Source organism: Pundamilia nyererei, unplaced genomic scaffold (genome assembly GCF_000239375.1).
Source record: "Pundamilia nyererei isolate P.nyererei 1_Seehausen unplaced genomic scaffold, PunNye1.0 scaffold00016, whole genome shotgun sequence".
In the NCBI taxonomy this organism is placed as follows: Eukaryota; Metazoa; Chordata; class Actinopteri; order Cichliformes; family Cichlidae; genus Pundamilia; species Pundamilia nyererei.
In genome coordinates, this window is record NW_005187417.1 from 680,058 (window position 1) to 696,855 (window position 16,798).

General features: G+C 40.0%; 1 protein-coding gene across 3 annotated transcripts; it reads right to left on the reverse strand.

Annotated features, from left to right (window-relative positions):
- Nucleotides 1-770: 770 nt before the first annotated feature.
- Nucleotides 771-15,375, reverse strand: LOC102198395 (spindlin-1-like). Of its 3 annotated transcripts, none has more exons than XM_005725489.2 (8): nucleotides 15,218-15,375; nucleotides 9,500-9,603; nucleotides 7,907-8,002; nucleotides 5,175-5,223; nucleotides 4,930-5,065; nucleotides 3,994-4,111; nucleotides 3,652-3,885; nucleotides 771-2,125 (listed from the first exon to the last, which is right to left on the reverse strand). In XM_005725489.2, the coding sequence occupies exons 3-8, from the start codon at nucleotides 7,944-7,946 to the stop codon at nucleotides 1,926-1,928; spliced, it is 777 nt and encodes a 258-aa protein (XP_005725546.1). In that variant the 5' UTR covers nucleotides 7,947-8,002; nucleotides 9,500-9,603; nucleotides 15,218-15,375; the 3' UTR covers nucleotides 771-1,925. The 3 variants fall into 3 exon arrangements, with proteins under 3 accessions (XP_005725546.1, XP_005725547.1, XP_005725548.1); XM_005725490.2 differs by lacking the exon at nucleotides 15,218-15,375 and adding an exon at nucleotides 14,913-15,058; XM_005725491.2 differs by lacking the exons at nucleotides 9,500-9,603; nucleotides 15,218-15,375 and adding an exon at nucleotides 14,913-15,058.
- Between the last annotated feature and the right edge of the window lie 1,423 nt (nucleotides 15,376-16,798).

Sequence of the window (16,798 nt, forward strand, 5' to 3'; positions counted from 1 at the left end):
GGGGGATTTTGGCAAAGACGAAAGCAAAAAAAGAACAAAAACAAAAAAACTTTTTTTCTTTTCTTTTTTTTAAAATCACAGTTTGGAACTGCTGGAGATTTTTTTTTTTTAAACATGGGGTCTGTGTGAGTAGCACACAATGTGATGAAAATAAGCTTGGTTTTCTCTGTACAAGAACCAAACAAAAAATGTAGTTTTTCCTTCATCCAATCAGATGGGCCACAAATTGGCGTTTAGGATATTTCCAAAGGTCATTTTGATGTTTTCAACAGTTCCTTTTTCAGAGAGATGTCACCAAACCACCCGGCTTGGATGAAGTTTGGGCCAACAGTTTCCAGGGCTTTACAAAGTCCAGCTTTGACATTAAACTGTCAAAATGGAACCAGTTTGTTTCACTTCCCGTCTTATGGAGTTCTATTGTATGGAAGCCCATTTGTACCAAGAAAAAAAATGACCATTTAAATACAACAAAAACTAACCAACAATAAAAGCCTTGCTTAGTCAGACTTATGAAACATGACCCTGTTTTAAAGTCAAAGATTTTATCTCACTGAGCAAGGATTGTATATCATTAGTTTAAATATTAGCTAGCAAGTCAAAGTATTATTTAATCTGATCTTAAAATGAAATACTGTTTACTTAGTTCAACATCAACATAATAAGTGAATACTTTTGGCTTTGTTTGTAAAAGTTTGTAATATTAAATAAAACTGATGTCGGAAATGAATCTAAAAAAATAGTCAAGATTCTGATTTTTTTTCCTATTATTTTCTTTGAACAACTAAACTAACTAAACTTGTAAAATTGTGAAAATGATTGGATGTTTGTGGACGTATTTGCTGAATTAACCCCTGGGAACAACCAGCATTTCTGGCTGTCATGTTCTAAATCACTGTCAGACAATCCTCACTTGTTTTGCTCTGTTTACCTTCGTTACTGGCCAACAGAGCCTGAACTACAAATTCTGCATATTCACACAGAAATGCGAATGTATGAATTCATGATTCAGTGACGCGTATACCAAACGGCGCATCTAGCTACCCTTCAAAACTATCTGATTATTCGGATTTAGGGCGTCATAATTTTTACTTAGAAATATTGTAATACTGCCTTTAGCATGAGTATTTTTTAATCATGGCAGAAATGAGCTTCCATACATGGTAATGCTAGGCAGATGGAGAAGTTATCGTCAACACTGAGATGTGGCGTCTGAGTCCAAACACCAACTCCTCCTTCATCGTGACTAGAAATGTTCCAGTCCAAGAATCCTTCTTCTGCTTTATCATCTTCATCATAATCATCATCTTCATCTTCTAGTCTGTTTGATTTGTTGATTTCTAGTCAAGTCCCTTCCAACAACCGGCTTCAGGCTACATTTCTTCACTGGGAGTCTGCTTGTTTTTCTGTGGCCAGGTGAGCTTCAGTAGAAAACATGACACAGAAATCTTTCCAGAAGAATCTCTAAATGCTCAAGCAAAAAAGAGATGACTACTATTGATCTATTCACAAGATCGCTGTTTAGTACAAAAAAAAAAAAAAAGGAAGCCTCTTCTTGAATCTAATCCATGTTGTATTATTTTCTAATCTAAAATTGATCTTTTACATAACTTTCTTTTTTTCCAGAAATGTAATACAGGGCTTCAAAAGCTTTTAGACCTATTAAAAGGTAACTTTTTCCTATTATTTTAAGGGTTTAAAGAAGGTCTTTTTTCCATTTTAAACCTTCCTGCAGAGAAACAAGTTGACTCGCAAAAACAGCCTTTGTTCTAATTTCCCGCTGTGAAAAATCTTCTTTTCAGTCTTTATTTTCATCTTTGATGGTCCGAAGAACAAGTCCGGGTTAAATGCTTCAGATGTCTTGACGTGTGCTGCATTTTCTTTCCATCTCACTGGGTTTGGGTGGGCTTCAGGAAATCCACAGAGTCTTACGAAGTTTTGACCAGGTCATACACATAAATGAGGAAGTCATCATCAAACTTGATGAAGTAGACGGACGGCTTGGCCTCTACCTGGTGGATGACCATGCCTGTTCGTTTGCCGCCGTCCTCTTTGGCGTACTCGACCTGTTTACCCACCAGACTGTCCACCACCTCGCCTGGCTCCCTCTCTGTTGGGACGCTGTCATCTGCAGGAGAAAGTGAGACAGGTGCTAAAACAGATGTGTGTGTTTGTTTGTTTTCTTAAATAGGTAAAAATGTTACAGATTCACCAACATGTTTGCATTTTAAGGTTTTAGCCCATTTTGCAATGTTAAGGTTGCACCCATAACTCACAGTTTATCGTTTTAAATCGGTCCTAACACTGAGACAGAAAGTACTGTTCCACTTTAAAGACCTACAAACTCCCGCTAATAGGGGTGGACATGAAGTCTATTTGGACATTTATTTTTGCACTTAGTTTTACTTTTTCTCCATCTGCTGTATAGTTTCATTTCTATGGGCTTTTTATTCTCACTTACTCTTTGGGTCAGGTTTAGGCCGGGCTCTATGGAAGGCCTGATAGTGACTCATTATGTTCCTTTGTGTGTTTCTCTATCCATGTGCCAATCCTTTTACTGCATTGGCAGTGTATTTGGGATCATTGCTTTTCAGATGGTATTGCATGGTGATTCAAAATCTAATGGTATTTGTCTGGATTCATGATTCCATAATGTCCAGTTACAAACTATGACAGAGGCTCCACCATGCTTTACATGGCTCACTGTTGTACCTCTCCCAACCTCCTCTGTACACACTGACAATAAGTTGAACCAAAATATTTCAAATTTAGATTCATCACTCCGTCAGAGCTGTTGCAACTGATTTTCAGTTCAGTTGTTGTGTAATGTGTCTCCCCGTTTCCCTTCAGTAAGAATGGCTTCTTAACAGCCATCCTTCCACTTAAATCAATTCTGATGAGGCTTCAGTAAACAATAGATGAAACACCTGAAGCTCCAGATACATCTCTAACATCATGTGTCAGGTCTTTGCTGGATTTTATTCCTCAAGGACATGATGTTCAGTTACTGTTTATCTCGTGTCTATAGTCTTTTTCAGATATTTGAAGAAGTTTCCAATGTCAAAAGAAAACCTGAAAGATTTCCAAAAAGCCTCATGATGAAGAACTACTGCTGAAAACCGCTTTTTCAAAAATCAAAAGAAAGTCTGCCTCCTTAAAAGCCATGTAGTTAAAAATAATAAATAAATAAATTAGGGTTGAAGCAAGACTTCTGCACAGTACTGTGCTTGGTTAGGTTACTGTTAGGGGTAAATCTGACCCTTTACACAAGTAATCCTTCAAGATTACTTTACAAAAACTAGTTGTACGCAAGCAGCTTTGATAAAAGTGCATTTTTTCTACAGTCCATGAATAAGAACAGCGTGAATGGAGATGGACGATTTCTCCCAAAAGCCAATTGCTGCCCAACAACTGCAGCTAACCAATGTATATATAATGCATGGAGGTGAGACTGTGCAGCACAACTTTTAGACGAAATTAAAAGCAGAAATATTAGAAAATATAGAATAGTTCATTTAGAATACGATCCTTACCACATAGAAAGCACATCAACTTTCATTTTGTTTAAACAGAAAATGGCCTTTAATGTGGACAACATATGCAAATATGATCCAAATGCTCGGCAAAGTCTCTTTAAAAATTAATTTCACTCACTAGAGTCGGGCATGATGCGCAGGTCTCCTTCTTTGTAGTCGTCCAGCAGCTGGTACATGTACAGGACAGGGTCTTTCTCGTAGGTGATGTAGAACCAGCTGGTCATGATGGGAGCCCGGGCCAGCACCATACCCCTCCACTCCTCCTTCGGACCCTCCTCCGTCTCAAACATGTGCTCCACCGCTTTACCTATCATGGCGTCGGCCAGGTTGACGTCTGTCAGACGGGACTTAGCTGATGGGGTCAAAATGAAATCACGACTCATGTTACTTGTTTACATGTCTGCTGTGTCCTTTAGACGAAGAAGAAAAATAAAAGGGTTTAAATTATGTTCAGCCTTACCAAGTCTGTCGGGGAGCACTTCCAGTCCCTGAACCCTCTCATCTTTATGAAGCTCCAAACCATAAACACAGTCAAATCCATCATACTTTATCAGATAGAGAGACGGGTTCACAGGCACCTGTGGGACACAAATACCCAATTTTTGTGCTTGTGTCCACACAACCTCATAAATCAATGCAACAGTAACATCATAATAATATTTAATAATATGACAGCAACAGAAAAATTAAGGCCAAGTGCCTAAAACTGCAGTTTTTTAAATAGTTTACTAGTTAATTATGTAAGTTAGGAAATGCTTTACCACTCTGTTGAGCTTTACCTTAAGTCAGGTATAGGCAACTCCAGGCCTCAAGGGTCCATGTCCTGCAGGTTTTAGATGTGCCCTGATTCAAAGGGCTAAATTAGCTCCTCAGCATGTCTTGAAGTTCTCCAGAGGCCTGGTAATGAACTAATCATTTGATTCAGGTGTGTTGACCCAGGGTGAGATCTAAAACATGCAGGACACCGGCCCTTGAGGCCTGGAGTTGCCCACCCCTGTCTTAAGTAATTCAAGTCACTGAAATACACCTCTCTATAGGGTGTGTAGTTTCTGTCTCGCAGTTACCTCAGAAGTAAGTAGCAACAATAAATAACAAACAGACCACCCATTAGTGTGCTCTAGTTCTGGTGAGTGAAATCCAAGTATTTCATTTGCAGGCATCTCTCTGTGCAATGCTAACCAAGCAAGCCAGCATTAGCTCCAGTTAAGGTCAATTCTGGCTATCAAAAAAAATAACATGGCAGCTGCCAAAACGTTAACACTGAAGCTTCAAAAGTGGTGGTATCAGTGGTCACATTGTTCTTTTATATCTTTAACACAGAAGAAAGTGAGCTCAGGTGTATACAGACAGAATGAAGTGACATATGATTGGACAGTTTATAGAAACCTTTGGTTACCTGGTCGAGTACAGTTCCTTTCCAGATCACATGTCCTCCTCCTTCCTTCCAGACGTGTTGGATCCGGCAGCCAACGATGTTGCGTCGAGGCTGCGACAGGACTTTGGTGGGCGGGCCGAGGCTGCTCTTATGCTTCCTTTATGCAAAACAATACAATCAATGCTCCCTGCCCTTAAAAAGTTGCACACGAGAGCAAATATTCAGGCCGGATAAAAATAAATGAGCCGCAGCACGTCTTTACTCACTTGTGCGGGTTCTTTTTCTTCATCATATTGGCAGAAACACCTGCATGCCCTGAGGAGAAACACACGATACAGATCATTTACCAAACGGCAGCTTCCTGCTCATATAAAATGGTGATGGTTTTATGTGTTCCAGCCTATTTACTCCAAGTCCTGGATATTTCCTGTTACTGCTCGCCTTTATTAGAGACATTTGAATTAAGGTGGAAAAACGCCCAGGCACTGACTCACATACTGCTGCATCACTTTGTAACAAACAGCACGTCTTCTGATGTAGACTCGGGAAGCCACAGTTATTACCAGCTCTGAGCATTCATCAACCTCCTCTGAAAGAAAACTGGTGTTTCTGCTCTAATGCTTTTAAAACTGGACAAAAACAACAACAACAACAACAAAATCACATTTGATTAGAACTGAACCATCCAAAGACTGCATTTATAGCCAGAAGAGGGCAAACCAACAAAACAAAAGGCATATCTATCTGTAGGGCTGTTCGATATAACGATATATATCAGATGACGATATAAAAACGTCTGTCATTTCATTTTACGCTATCGTTTGTTTCGTGGTGTCGTAAAATAAGCTGTTTACGGCAATATTTTTGTCATCGTTTTGATGGTCACTGTAGTGGCTATATTCATTTCTTAAAGTTCTCTCTTTCTCTTATATTTTATATAACCACACTACGGACGGACAAGCGCCTGTTTTTATGTGTTGTCGTTAGCAACAACAACGGTAGCACCATCGCGTGTCCGCTTGTTTATGTTCCACATAAACCTTTCACAATAAAGCTCAAGATTCTGTTGAGACTTTTCAAAAGAAACTGAATTACGTGAAAGAGTATGCAGAGTATTTACGGATGAGAAGTAAAAAAGAGCCGGCAGGTGCTAAAAACTAAACCTTAGACTCAAACGTTAGAACAGGCTTTTCTCCACAGCACGCCGTGTAATAAATACTCACAAAGAAAACGGCGGCCGTTACAACTTATGTCTAAAAATGTATAGTTTCATCCATCGGTTAAAACACTCGACTCCAGCTACATGACTTGCAGCAGGAAACACTTCCCGCAAGTCGAGCTGCCCAAGATTCACAGAATTTACAGAAAATGTTAAATTTTTGTGACGATAGATGTCTTAATATCGGGATATGAGATTTTGGTCATATCGCACAGCCCTATCTATCTGTAAAGGTGTATTTTTTTATTTCTTTTTGAAAACTGAGATTTTCTGTTTTCGTTTTTTTTTTTTTTCCTCCATATCTCCATTCACATGTAAACACTAAAAACAAAATGTTGGCCAATCAGAAGTCTAGAAGCCTGGCAGGGAAAGAGTAAACAGGGTTTTGTACCCTCACAAAACCTTAAGTACTAACGAAAAGTTTTTGTTTTTCTGGAAAGGCAGCTAATTAGGTGTTACTTTTCAAGTGCCTTCATCATTTCAAATATTAATAACTAAAGACAGTATTTTGAGTGTTGTGTAGACTCACAACTTAGGAAAGAGCAAAATGCATACAGCATACATAGATTGTATTATTTTTTTAATTTAATTTATTCAAAACCAGTCCAAAGTTCACTCTGTTAGAAAGACAGTTCACCTCTGTCTTTCTAACTGGAGGGGCAGTAACTGCGTGTGGACGTAGCCTAAAGAAGAAGATGTGATGATCACTCATGTTCAGCTGATAGCGCTCCACCTTTGTTCCCTAATTTAAGTAGGCTAGATTCCTAAACTGCTTTTACATGGTAAAGTCTTTGCTAACCCTTCAACACTGCTGTTTCAAACTGTGATATGATGTCACCTCAAAGCTTGCCACCGGGTCGTTTCTTCACAGATTCTTTCTAGATACTTCGCCTTCCTCCCACAATCCAAAATTATGCATCTTATATCACTGAGCGAATCTAGACTGGCCATTGCAGTGGATTTGACAGTGTGTGGTTGTCAACATGTGGTTGTCTCTGTTAGCACTGTGACTGTCAGCTTACGGGTACTACTCTGCCGTCTGCCCTGTGTAAGTTTTGACCCCCCCCTCAACCTCAAGACAGATAAATAGTTAAGAAACTGGAAAGACGGATGAAGTTTATAATTCATTTAAAAAAATCACCTGCTTTAATTTGAGTCTCATATACAGTCCAAACTGAATATTTAGGCTCAGCCTATGTTCTTCAGTGGCTACATTAGCCTTTAATTTGTGAACACTGAGACATTTAAACACAGTGACCAAAGCTTAGGGCTTCAAAAGTAAACACTTGGTTATGTTGGACTCTCTCTTTGCAGCAAGTTTCAAGGAGATTTTAAATGAATGAACCCTCTGAGAGCCAAACACGCCTAACCCAAAGAGGCGTGTTATAGTTTCTATGAGTCTCTAAGTTTCATGAACTTCATCATTTCACAGTGAGTTCACCGTCATGCACTTCTGCATGACTGTCAATTTCTTTGTGGCTGCGTGGCCCACAGAGACTTTGTACCACAGTGCAGCAGCAATGCATGCACCACTCAGGCTGACTTCATTAAAAGTACAACAGGAATTTCTACTCATCACTGCTGCTTGCAGTTGTCAGTATCTCTAAGTCACCACTACAACCATCTTTGGATTTGAATGACAGGTCTTACGAGGTATGATTAAGACTGGTCAACTATCTGTATTCATTTCTAACACACTGGACTTGACTGGAAATGCAACAGAAAACAAACACTATTTCTGTGCAGCAGTGTGTGTCGGGGCAGTGAGGGCGTCCTGACCTGTATCAGCTGTGTCTCTGTGTCCCGGAGTGTTCTTCATTCATCTGGAGGCAGGGGGGCAGCCAGGCTGCCCGGCCACACAGCTACAGCTCAAACCTGCCAAGGACAAAAAACAAAACAAAACACAGAGGAGTTATTATCTGAGACTTTACTGACATCTAGTGGTGGAAAATGTTTGTACATGATCAACAAAACATGATGTCAGAGCCTTTCTGTTTTGGGAATTTTCCATTCAAACAGGTCCAACACAAGTAGAGCTTGGTGGGGCACAAAGACCAGATGCAGGGGGGGAACTCAACAACTCTGACCCCATTTAACTGCTTAAGTATTTTAATACTAAATATAATACTCCTTGATCAAGCTGCGCTAACTACTATTGCCTGTATAATACATGCACATATCTTTACATACATAGAACATGTTGGTATCAAATATTATGTGCACTGGGAGGAAGAGGTGAAGTGACATTTTTATACTGAACTTTTTCCTTCAGCTCAAATCACTATACACTTCATCCAATCACACACCCACTCGCACACAGCCTCAGTCTTTTCTTCCTTCCTTAAGCTCTTTATCTATGGTGCACACACTCACACCTAGAGGCTCGGCACCTTGATACCGTGACTGTTTTCATTTGTATTGTTCACGGAAGACAAAATGTTTAATAAGCACACAATTATGCAACCAGATCCCAGACGTAAGAATCAGAAAGATGATGGGACACAACTAAAGTATTCTTACATGTGAAGCTGAGGATGAGTGTGGTCCAAATCTATGAAATAACATCCCACTTTCTACTAAATAGAAACTTCAAATCACCAATATGATTGGTGACAAGCTTTATTAAATTGGGGTTTCATTTCCTTAGGATTAAGAGAGATTTTTCTGTCAAATGTCAGAAATGACAAAAAAACACTCATTTCTGTTAAATACCGTAAGATTAACTTGTTGTCTTTGCTGGATGTCAGCCAGTTTTACAGTCCTGTGAAAAACTAAATTCACCCTAAGTGCTTGCATAGGAATTAGGAGGGTAAGCAGCATCAAGGTGTTGTTAATCAAAAACAGAATGGTCCAAAACTGGATATTTTGTAAGTTTTCTGGTCTGGAGCACTCAAGTGTGCACAGGAACAAATCAACAATAAAATGGCCGAAAAAGAATCGAGGTGATGCAATGGCCCAGTTAAAGTCCAGACCTCAACCTGACTGAAATGCTGTGGTGGGACCTTCAGAGAGCTGTGAAACAACAAATGCCTGCAAACATCAATAAACTGAAGCAACGTCACAAGAAGTGTGGGTCAAAATTCCTCCACAAGAACATGAGGGACTGATAGTCAAACATTACTTCAGGTTACTCCTGCTAAAGGTGAGTCTACAAGCCTCTGAATCACAGGACGCACTTAGTTTTTCACAGAGCTGCAGAGAGTCCTGTGGAAACTTTCTTTCACACACGACTGAATGTGCATCATCAATCCACAAAGACCCAACAAAAAATTAGTGTTATAATTATCATCACATAATGGCTTTAAAATTACACCAATTTTATCTAAAAGTAGAGACAAACTGAGGCGGTTAATGAGGCTGTGCAGTGGTTACCTGGTCTGCAGTATTCAGCACAGTTGATGAGCGGTTCAGCAGGTCGCTTTCTAGGACCTGGAGCTCGTTTTGCTCAACCCTCTTCAGCAAAACCAGATTCAAACCTGTGACAGAAATCATTTCATGAAACAATTATTCAGCACCGATGGCTTTCTCGTATTACTCAGAAAATAACCCTAAATGTTTTTGATGTTACAGTAAATGACATGTGTCATAATGAAGTTCCATGCTGTGATCACATCACAATAACATCTTCATATTTAAATTCTCTCTCTGTTAAGGTCTGACAGATCGACCAGTAAATTGACGGCGTTGCCTTCAGGCTCGGCTCTCAGTTTACCACAACAGACCCAACAACATCTGCATGACTGCAGAATATCGCGAATAAAAACAAATAACAAAGTAGAAAAACCTTAAAAAGTGAAATCTAGACAAAATATGGAAGATTACATTCAGGCAAAAGCATCGGGACACACCCAAGAGCCAGAGCTGACCCACGAACAATCTCAATACCGCCTTCAAAGAAAAATAAACAGCCACAAACCCTAAAATATTAAATAAAAAGAAGCATGTCAATGGATCTTGACTTACATGATTATAGTAAGTCGGCACTTCAAACTAATTTTCTGTGATAAACTGTGACAATTTTACTTAAACACGTAATTAAAATCCACCAGTGAAAGTTTTGTAAATTTGGTAGTTACTAGAAGTCTTCCATTTGACAGCCATCTTCAAAGCACACCTGTTCCCTCAGATTTTATTGATTTATAGCAAATTCCAGGTGAGGGACAGGATATTCAGAACAGGGACAGAGAGATGAATCTGCCATCCAAACTGAGCATCGGCCCTGAACTCTGATCGCAGGCTGCAATATTTATCAGACCCTCTTAACTTTGTTTTATTCATCAGACGGGAGCTTGAACCAACACACAAACTCTGTTTCTGCCAGAACAACCAGTCGGTGGATAACCGCCTTGCTCACAGACATGCCTAAATTAGACACGGCACGCCGCCTGACTGTCAAACGCTTGAAGATGACGAAAGACCGTGAAATCTGTAGTCAATATCCTGATCTGAAAACTGACAACACAAGTGCTCATTTATCCACCATCAGGCGGGAACTGGTCAAATCAGTAATTAGAATTAAAGACCTACCTCTATACATGCACTACAAAAGCTTTTCCTTGAATATTACATATTTTTTCCTAACTGGCAACAGGCCACGCTGCACCTTGTATCTCACGTTGGAAAAGAGAGAGCAGGTTTCATGTCCTGAACATGAGACTTCAATTATTAATCAGTGGAGCCTGGGAGGAAGGCCTGCAGTGTATTATTTAACTGTATGCGGGTTGTTACGTATCACATCTGACCCCCTAACTGCTCACTGTCTGCTGTGCTCAAGACTTCAAACCTACACCTTCAAGACTTGCCCCGACTGAACTCCACTGCCATCTTCCCAACAACGTGGGAAATCTCTGTACGTCTGTCCATCCCTCGCTTCTTCATCGATCTTGACAACGATTTTTCGAATCTACTTCAGGCCTGGTGGTTGAGCTGCAAAATAACTGGTTGTGACATGAACTTTTCCCTGCTTTGAGGCGAGCAATTGAAGTGACTGCTAATTGAGATTTGATTTTCAAAATAAGTTGTGTTTCTCTTTTAATACAAAGAAGCGGCTTGTTGCTGCAACATTCTTGCCTGTGCTGGATTATGGTGATTCCATTTGCCCGAACTGAACTTGGTAAAAGAGCTTTTGTCCATTTAGCCCCCTCGGCTTGGAACAAACTGCAGAAGGAATGGAAAATGACTGAATTCATTTCATTAAGTGCTTTTAAATCCAAACTACGAATCCTTGAGGCCAAGTCCATAACTTGCAAGTGTTTCAATTAGATTGATTGTCATTTTAACTGACTTTTTTATTTTTATTTGAATTTTATTAAATTTTATTTTATTTTATTTGTATTCTTTCACTTATTGTTGCATGTGTGTTGTTGCTGCCTGTGTTTGAGTAATTTCTGTAACTGTGAGACATCTGCTGCTGCCTATCTTGGCCAGGCCTCCCTTGAAAAAGAGGTTTTTAATCTCAATGGGATCTTCCTGGTTAAATAAAGGTTAATAAATAAATGAATAAAAATTAGGGCTGTGACACATGATGCAGTCTACAATAATACTGCTATAAATTTTAAAGTGATTACAAAAAGGTCATATAATATAAAGGTGGTATGAGTTTATGTTCCCTTAAACATAAAACGAAACTTCAGACATCCGTGAGAGCGAGCTCACGGTGACAGCGTCTCAGCCTCCATAAATAAATGCTAATAACATTTGTTTATGTTATTAGCATAAACAAATGACTAATAATAAACAACGGAGCACTTGCTTGCTGCACCAAATTACTGATGCAGTTGCATGGTAGAAAAGGAGGGCTTTAAGTAACTGGTTAACAGGAAACATCCCAGGTACAAAATATTTTTCAGTTTCATTATGTGAAGGTTACACTACCTGAATTATTATTATTAATCAGTTTTACTATACTTTTACTTAAAGTTTCCATTGAAAACGCAACATAGGCAACTTCTGTTCTTGACTGTTATTTGACTTATGCTTCATCACTGCTATAACACAGTAACGCTGCTGCCTGCAAGCTGCAATCACACAAAAATATTGTTCAGTATTTGTTTTTACCTATTTACATCATTATCGCAAATTTCCTTGAAATTTCAAATAATTTTGAGGCCATCAGTGAAATAACAGACGCGTGAAAGCTAACGAGCTAACAAGCTAACAAGCCAGATGTTGACTTTGTTTAAAAACAGCAGTCTGATTTTATACTACATTTTATTTAACATTGCCCAACGTTTCCACGCTGTATACTTCTGCAGAAGAATGAGCCATTGTGAATCTCTATAAACGCCCACTTTAGCAAAAATGCCATGATTTACAACTAAACTGCCCGAATCTGACTGCTGACATCCTGTTCACGATCTATCCACAGAAACAAAAAAATAAAAACCCCCACCACATAACCTCAGCACCATTTTTAATCGTTTTAAGCGTTCCCTGTGAGCTTCCTCTTCTTCTAACCAACATTTTCTACTGGGGTAAGCAGCTGGATGTGTTCTTTCAGTATGAAGGTATTCTATTCGTTTTAAATCAACCATAATCAAGCTCCATCTTTGTGAAACCGGCCTCAGAGGCTGTATGTTTCCTTCACTACTGATTGCTCACTCGTTGGGTTGATCCATCAGCACACGTTTCACAATAAGAGAGCAAATGGTTTGGTGCTGGGCAGCAGAACTAGCGAGGAAAGAAAAACGGGTTTTCTGATGGTTTTAACAGCAGAGCAGATGTTCAAACACGCTCCCGCTCACCTGCAGAGGAGACTAACCCACCAGAAACACCAGAGACGCTCTGCAGTGCTTGGCTGCAGCTGGTGATGATTTTCCTCTCGTTGCCTGGAGCAACACAGGATTAGTCATCTGCCGTCCTGAGGGGAAGAGGAAATCTGGACAGCAACGAATCAGCGTCATTCGGTCCAACTAATAGCTCACTTGCATTCATTTCCTGGAGAATTACCCCATCAGGGCTGACAACATTCCCGAGCTTAACCCGTAACCAAGTGTGAACCTTAAAGATTTAACACCTGAGCTCACGGGGACTGGAAAGAGCTGCACATCCCCGCAATGTGACTGCGTGAACAGATCCGTCTCCACAACAACAGTAATACGAGTACTCACACACTCTGTAGGGGTACCGTAAGGAAACCCAGACTAGAAAAATCTATGGAGGAATTCTGGGGTTCTTTCACCTCCCAAAACATCTGGATTACATCAAGTCCCAGCACTGCCCAAACTGTTCTTCAGGGTCGTGATTCAGAAAGTAAAACAAATCTAGAGTTTCCCTAACATGTGCTTTTAAACAGTGTAACACTGAGCTCAAAAAGGTTTCTGGCAGGTTTGGTGTTCTGGTGTCTTTGACGGCATAGCCACTCATTTAGATTCTTATTATGCTGACTTTATATAATTTATTCATTTTCTTCATGTTTTTTTAAATGGTTTTCTTTCATTAATAAACACCAGACAGGCGACTGTATGATCATCACTGACCTCTGTCAGCTTGTGTTACAGACTACAGGCATCACTGACAATGATGTCTCATGGACAATGGGACATCATTGTCAGTGATAACAATGATAACAATGATGTAAGGTGGAAGTGTCAAAAACTGCAATTCCTCTAATGCCCACTAGAGGCTGGTTACAACAGAGTCAGTCCTCATAGACCATCATGTTAAAATGTTTGCAACCTGATAAAACAGTTTTGGTCTTTATGGATATTTTCCACCTGCATGGCAACTATACAGTCTACATAACGTTTATATAAGTCACCTGTTGTGATTTTGCTGAGGTTTAAAGTTAGGGGCATGGCCTCTTTGACGGACAGGTGAATGCTGAAACAGGTGACTGTAGCAACATTAAAGCATATTAGCTTTGAGCTTAGCAACCTTTCACTTGCTAAGTGCACAAAGTAACCACGACACTACTGGCTTCAAGAAAATTTGTAAACTGTAAAGTTGGCCATTTTAACAGCTTTAACAACTGTTGGAGCCTCTAGTGGCCATTAGAGGAACTGCAGGGTTGTTGTTTTGTTTGTTTTTTTGCTTCATTTTTCAGCACTGGAGGTCTGGACCCTGACATAAAATAGAAAAGGAAGAGGGAGGAGGAGGTGCAGTGACTGGCTTACTAGTGCAAAAATACATCAGAGCAGATAAACAACAGGGGAGACACACAGGTAGGCTAAAATTAAAATAGAAATAGAGAAACTAAAAGGTGGTGTTAGGTAGAGTCGGTGTCACCTTCAGGTTACACAAAAAAGCAGGACTGGAAAATCAAATATTTAACATTCACTGGGGTGCTAAGAAAACAAAAAGACAAAGACAAAAATACACATTCACTCCCAAACTTTACTGATTTTCTGTTCAGTGAGGGAAGCAACAGCAGGTAAGCTACAGCTTCACCTGGGGGACCAGCCTCCAGGTGACCTTTGCTTTGATTTGGTTAAAAGTTGGCACAGGGGGCGTAGCTACCATCAGGCTGGAGGATTTAAATCCGCTTCCAGTAACATGCAAAACCAATTACTTTATTGGCTGCATTTGACTGAGACAATGCAGCAAACCCAGAGGCTGACTTACAAACACTGTTTTTAATCTGCAGCATGGCAGCAGCAGCACGAGCCCCCACACCTCTTCCTTTATTCTCTGCAAGGGAGTCTGATGAGCATCGAGCAAATCTGCTCAGTTAGAAAAAATATGTACACAATAATCATCATACAGTCATCATCTGCACTGACAAAACGACCAAGCAGGTTCTGCAGGGCCAGCGTCAGCCATGTTGCTCGGTTTCTTTTATACTCACTATTATTTACAGCTCCAGATGAGAGGGGAAAGGGGCGGATAGGGGCCTCAGAGTTGCGGAAGACAAGGGGGCGTCCGGGAAAGGCATTTCTACGGAAAAGGCAGCAGTGTCCCAGACAGAAAGGCAGCAGCGGCAGACGGACCTAACCCAGTCTGCCGCTGCTGCTGCTCCCCCCGCCCCTCCCCCTCGGCGGGAGAACGTAACCAACAAAACGAGCGCTCACGGTGTTTTTGTTTCTGCTTGTTTACCTGCGCGCTAACTAGCTAGCTAGCTAGCAGACACGTGCATGTTTGTTTCCGTCTTACCGTTGATATAATTTAAAACACGGAGGCCGAAGAGGACCGTGAACGAGGGACTTTCTCTCGCCTCCTGCTGTCTGTCCACAGAGCCCGTTTCGACTTCACAGGAACCTCTGAGACTCCACGGCCATCTCACCACGAAGAGATAAGCTACAGGCGGCCAGGCGCCATGTTTCCGGTCAAGCCTTCCATAATAAAAGCGCCCAAAAGCAAAACTTTAACCACACGAACGAACAAGCAGCTGTTTTGTGACGAAGTTATTGGTGCCACTGGAGGAATTAAAAATAAATAAATAGCTAAAAATTAGGGGCTGGACAAGTAGAGACCAAGCTGGAAAAGTTAGTAGAAAAAAACAAATTTTCATGAATTGTGTTTGGGTCATGTATAAGAAAAATAAGCACATTTGCAGGAAAAAACAGCCACATTTATGAGAAAAGGCCAATTTATAAGAGAAGTAAAAGAAATTGACACACTAGGGAGAAAATGTAGGAATTTGAATGTGGAAACGTGTCAAAAAAGGGGGACATTTACAAGTAATCTGCAAACTTATTAGAAGAATGATACATTAATGAGAAAACCGTTGACAACAAAACACAGACAAATGTATGAGGAAAAGCAAGAAAATTTGCAAGAAAACAACTGCCACATTTACAAGAACTAAACAGGAAAATTCATAACAAAAGAAATCTGCCAAATTGATGAAAGAAAATTGGTAACTTGAGAAAAAAAACTAAGTAAATTCATGACAAAGTTTAAGGGGAAAAAACAGGAAAATGTGCAAGGAAGAAATTGCAACTTTATGGTGAAAAAACGTAAATTTTCTAAGAAAAAAATAGTCAGAAAAAAAGAAAAGGTAAATTTATAGATAAAAGTTATAGTTAACTTTGCAAGACATAGACATGATATTCTTTATTTTCTGAGGTTGCATAGGAAAGACACTCACATATTGAACTTGAATCATACAAAATATTATTACAACACCAGCAAATTCAAATCATATCAAAAGCATTTAAAGAAAGGAGAAGCTGTTACTCATAGTCCTTCTATATTTATTTCACAAAGGTATTTTCTTCTTCATTTTCATATGTAAAAAAAAATTTAATTTCCTATCAATTTATTTAATTTAACTTAATAGTCATACAGGCGAGAATAAAGCCTTTATTGTACTCCAGAGCCACACTTCCGGCGGTATTGCTGCTGCCTTCACTCTTCTCACTCTCTCTCCCCGCCCCTCACTCCTTTTGCCAAATAGTGCAACCGAGAGGAAATTCAAGTACACCGACTGGCGCATTACGCTGTTTTTCCCTGCCTAATAGTGATCCGTCCTTCTGTTGAATGCGACAGTGGAGGAGACAGACAGAGACAGCCAGAAACAGGGACAAGCAGGAAGGACAAACGGACAGACAGACCAATAAACTGGCTTGTTCTGCCCTTCCTGTCTGGACTATGTTGCGCTGTCTGTCAGTGGAGTTTGTTGTGCTCATTTTGATGGGTTAATTTAAAAAGTCCATTTTAATGTCTGCTGACAGTCCTGCAGCTGTAATAAACTCACTGACCACTGAAGTCTGAAAGGTAACAATGTGAGCT